The sequence below is a fragment of the Belonocnema kinseyi genome, chromosome 9 (assembly GCF_010883055.1).
Source record: "Belonocnema kinseyi isolate 2016_QV_RU_SX_M_011 chromosome 9, B_treatae_v1, whole genome shotgun sequence".
Classification (NCBI taxonomy): domain Eukaryota; kingdom Metazoa; phylum Arthropoda; class Insecta; order Hymenoptera; family Cynipidae; genus Belonocnema; species Belonocnema kinseyi.
The window spans coordinates 67,679,231-67,683,002 of NC_046665.1; the positions used below are offsets into that span (position 1 = coordinate 67,679,231).

The 3,772-nt window shown below is 25.2% G+C and overlaps 1 protein-coding gene across 1 annotated transcript in view; it reads left to right on the forward strand.

The window, feature by feature from the left end:
• The first annotated feature begins 286 nt into the window (after positions 1-286).
• LOC117180137 (flavin-containing monooxygenase FMO GS-OX-like 2) overlaps positions 287-3,772 on the forward strand; it is a 20,185-nt gene continuing 16,699 nt past the window's right edge. The window contains exon 1 of the mRNA XM_033372478.1: positions 287-362. Within this exon, the coding sequence (XP_033228369.1) occupies positions 361-362 (2 nt within the window). The 5' untranslated portion in view covers positions 287-360. The remainder of the gene's footprint in view (positions 363-3,772) is intronic.

Below are 3,772 nucleotides of genomic sequence, written 5' to 3' on the forward strand. Positions count from 1 at the left end.
CATGAATTAGCTAAAGTGAGATTTTAAAGAAACTTATATCTGAAGATGAATTGTGTGCTCAATTAATTTTTTATCTTCGACTTAATCTAATTTCTATTATCGAATTGAGCATTAATATGTTTCAAAAAGAAATGTGATGATTTATAATCAATTTATACTAGAGAATTGTTCAAATTAAATTCATTGTTAAATTTATTTAATTTCTTATAATTTATTAATTTCTTATCAATCCTTATCTTAAGTCAGATACATTTTAACCTAATTAGCGTCTTTAGTTGTACTGATATGAGAAGCCAACAATATTGCAAGCAGACTCAGTTTTCTGTGCGCTCTAATTTGATCTTCTCTAACCTCTTCTCTATGTGAGTAAATTCTTTTATGGTTGAAAGTATAAAAATATGACAAGCGAAACTGGTTAAATTTTATATTGTTATTAAAGTAATTGTTCCAGTAGACATCATGGTCCCAATGATCGTGAAAATTCATTATAATTTAAATATATTGTTGAAAAAAATTTTTTTTAAAGTAATATTTAATTTAGTCATTTTTAGCATGTTTTTAAGTCAAATGGAAATTTAATTAATTTACATTGCATAATAAGCAAGAAAATTGGTGTCCCGATTACTGGGTGAAAGGTCACGATTACATATTTCTTGTCTCACGACTCTTCTCATTATATGAATTCGAGAGTTTATTATTTATTATAAGTTAGTTTAGAATCTTATTAAGTTGTCTTTTCACTTGCAATTGCTACCCTAGCATGGAAATTCTTATTAGTTAACTTAAAAAATTGACAGTTTTGCGCTTTAGATTAAAATGACTGAATTTTAAAACTAGTGATGCACAATTTGAAAATTAATTATATTCAATTTTAAATTCAATTTATGAATTTTTTAAGTTCTTAGAATTATCAAATAAAGTTCAAAAGTTCTGCACTATTTAAAATTCTTTAACTTTGAATGATGAAAATTCGAGTTATTTTCTTTTGACAGAAACTACATTTTTTAGTAAACAAATCTAATGACTTTTGTTTAAAAATTAAAATTTCTAATAATAAACTCTAATACAATCAGAAATTATTCAGACTTTTAATGTTATCATTTTAAACAAAAATCATTAGATTTAAATATAATGATTTTTGTATGAAAATACCAATTTCGCAAGCGGACAACACCATTATAAACTAAGGTAGTTACAAACATAAAGAAACAAATAATTGTTCCAAATTGTAAATCTTCATTTTAATCTTATGATTTTTGTTCAAAATTGTAATTAGGAAATTGTAGACATTATTTGAAATCTATATCGATAACTGCTAGGTTAACCTACAATTATGCAAAAATTACCTTTTTTTAGATCTCATGAGTTTTTTTTACTTAAAATAACGATTTCTCTTTCAAAACACCAACATAACCTAAAATTGTTCAAAAGTTTTGAATCTTCATTGAAATCAGATCTTTTTATATTAAAAATACCAACTTTTAAAGAAAAACACTCAAATAAGATGAAATTATTTTAATATAGTAAATAATGTTCAAATTAAACTTATTTTTGTTTCAAAATACAAATTTCAGGTGTAAAACGAAAATATAACCTGAAATTGTTAAAAAATGATTGATTTTCTTTGATATCTATGATATCTAATGATTTTTTTATAAAGATTACAATTTCAGACGATAAATGCTAACACAATTTGGAATCGATTAAGTCTATAATATCTTTTCAATAAAAATAATTAGGTTTATATCAAATAATTTTGGTTAAATTTGTATAGTTTTTAAGTAGATATTGCAAAAATAGTGTAAATTTAAATACTTTCTTAAATTTTCAATAACTTCCGAAACAGTCAACATTTTTCAATGTACTTGGGCTCATTTTGAAGATTTTTTTATTGTATCACAAAATGTTCTGAGTTTAAATCGTAAAAATCTTCTTTTTGAATTGCAAGAACTTGAAGTTGTAACAAAAAAGATGGAAAAATTGCAATATTATTTTTGGTAACAAACATATATTTTTTTTAAATATATGAAACATATAATCATAATGTTTCTATGTATTTTTCTCAAAATATATATTTATTTAACTTTTATTTTGATTTTCCTACAGATAAGATGTTTTTACATTTTTCCAACTTTTTTATTACAGCTCCAAGTTCTTCCAATTCGAAAAAAATTTCTTTACAATTTATACTCGTAAGCTGTTGTGATACAATGAAAAAATAGCTTCAAAATGAGCCCAAGAACATTGAGAAATGTTAATTATTTTTGAAGTTATTCAAAATTTTAGAAAACATTGAAATTTACACTATTTTTGCATTATCTACTTAAAGACTAAACAAATTGGCTTCATCCTGGGGTTATTTTATACAGTATTTTGAAAACAATAAGCCTTTCAAATTCAAATTTTTTTGCTCTGGTATAATTAAAATTAAGAGAATTTATTCAGTCATAAAAAAATAGGTGGACCACAACTTTTGCACGGAAGTGCATTAAACAATTTTTAAAATAAAAAATCTTATTTTAGCCCATGAATTATAAGGTAGATGAGAATTTTTGGCTGAACCCTTAAAAATCACACTGACAGAATGCAGACATAAAAAATTTTTGAATGACAAGTTTATGGTCAAAATTTGAAAACTTAAAAACATAAAAAATCTTCTTATTTCTTCTCACGAATTATAGGGTAGGTAAGAATTTTTGTCAGGACCCCTAAAAACCACAATTTTAAATATACATATTTCCATTATCTAAACCTTTGATTACCAGTTGTTCAGGTTATACAAAAGTACATTGTAAATAAAAGTTGATAATAATAGCAGTTAATTTAGAAGTTGGTCAATTCATCAAGATTTTTTTGATTATTGTAAATTATTTAATGTAGAAATATTGCAGGTCAAAATTATTCAATTTTAAAAACTATTTCAACTTGTACCTCAAGATTAAAAATGAACTATTGAACATTGAGAGATCTAGAAATTAAAATTTTCAAATTAAATTCCTTAAGATTTTTTATTTACCCGATGCTTCAAATATTGTATGCTGTTTTTATTATAAGTACTGTAAATAAAAAAAATATATATACACGGAGAAAGTTTTGATTGTAAAATTTGATATTAGAGTATTTATTTTTACAATAAAGCAATAGCAAACAAGGATATAGCTTCCTTATTTTAAGAATTACTATTGTGAATAAATAATTGTACTCAAACCAAAAGAAAGTGCCTATAATCGCTAGAAAAGTCTGTGAAGTTTAAGAAACACAATAGGAAGACATTCTTCTTAACCCTTAAACGGCCAAAACGCCACTACCGGTACACTGCTTTTCAACGGCCAATAACTAAGACTATTCGACACTAAAAAAAATTGAGACACATATATTTTTATTGCTTAAGATCTCCTCTTTCCTACAGTGCCAATAAAATTCCTCAAAAAATTTATTTATTATCCCAAAATGCAGTTTAAACAAAAAAAAAACCTGATTTTTCGTGCCTATTTTTTTGTGAACCATTTTCCAAAGCTTTTCGAGTCTGTAATTAACCTGGAATCTCACTAACCGGTGTAATAAATGTCTAAACTTTGAGAATCCATGGTTCAAAGATCGATTTTCGAGTACACCCTGCAAAAAAAATGCCTAAGCGTAAAGCCTCAAAAATTGCAACAAACTCCAAATTGGAATGGGATTCCGATGAAAATGATGAACGTATCATCATACCTAATCCAGATTACTCTGGCTCTGATGGAGATGATTCATCAGATGACGAGAATTTGGGATC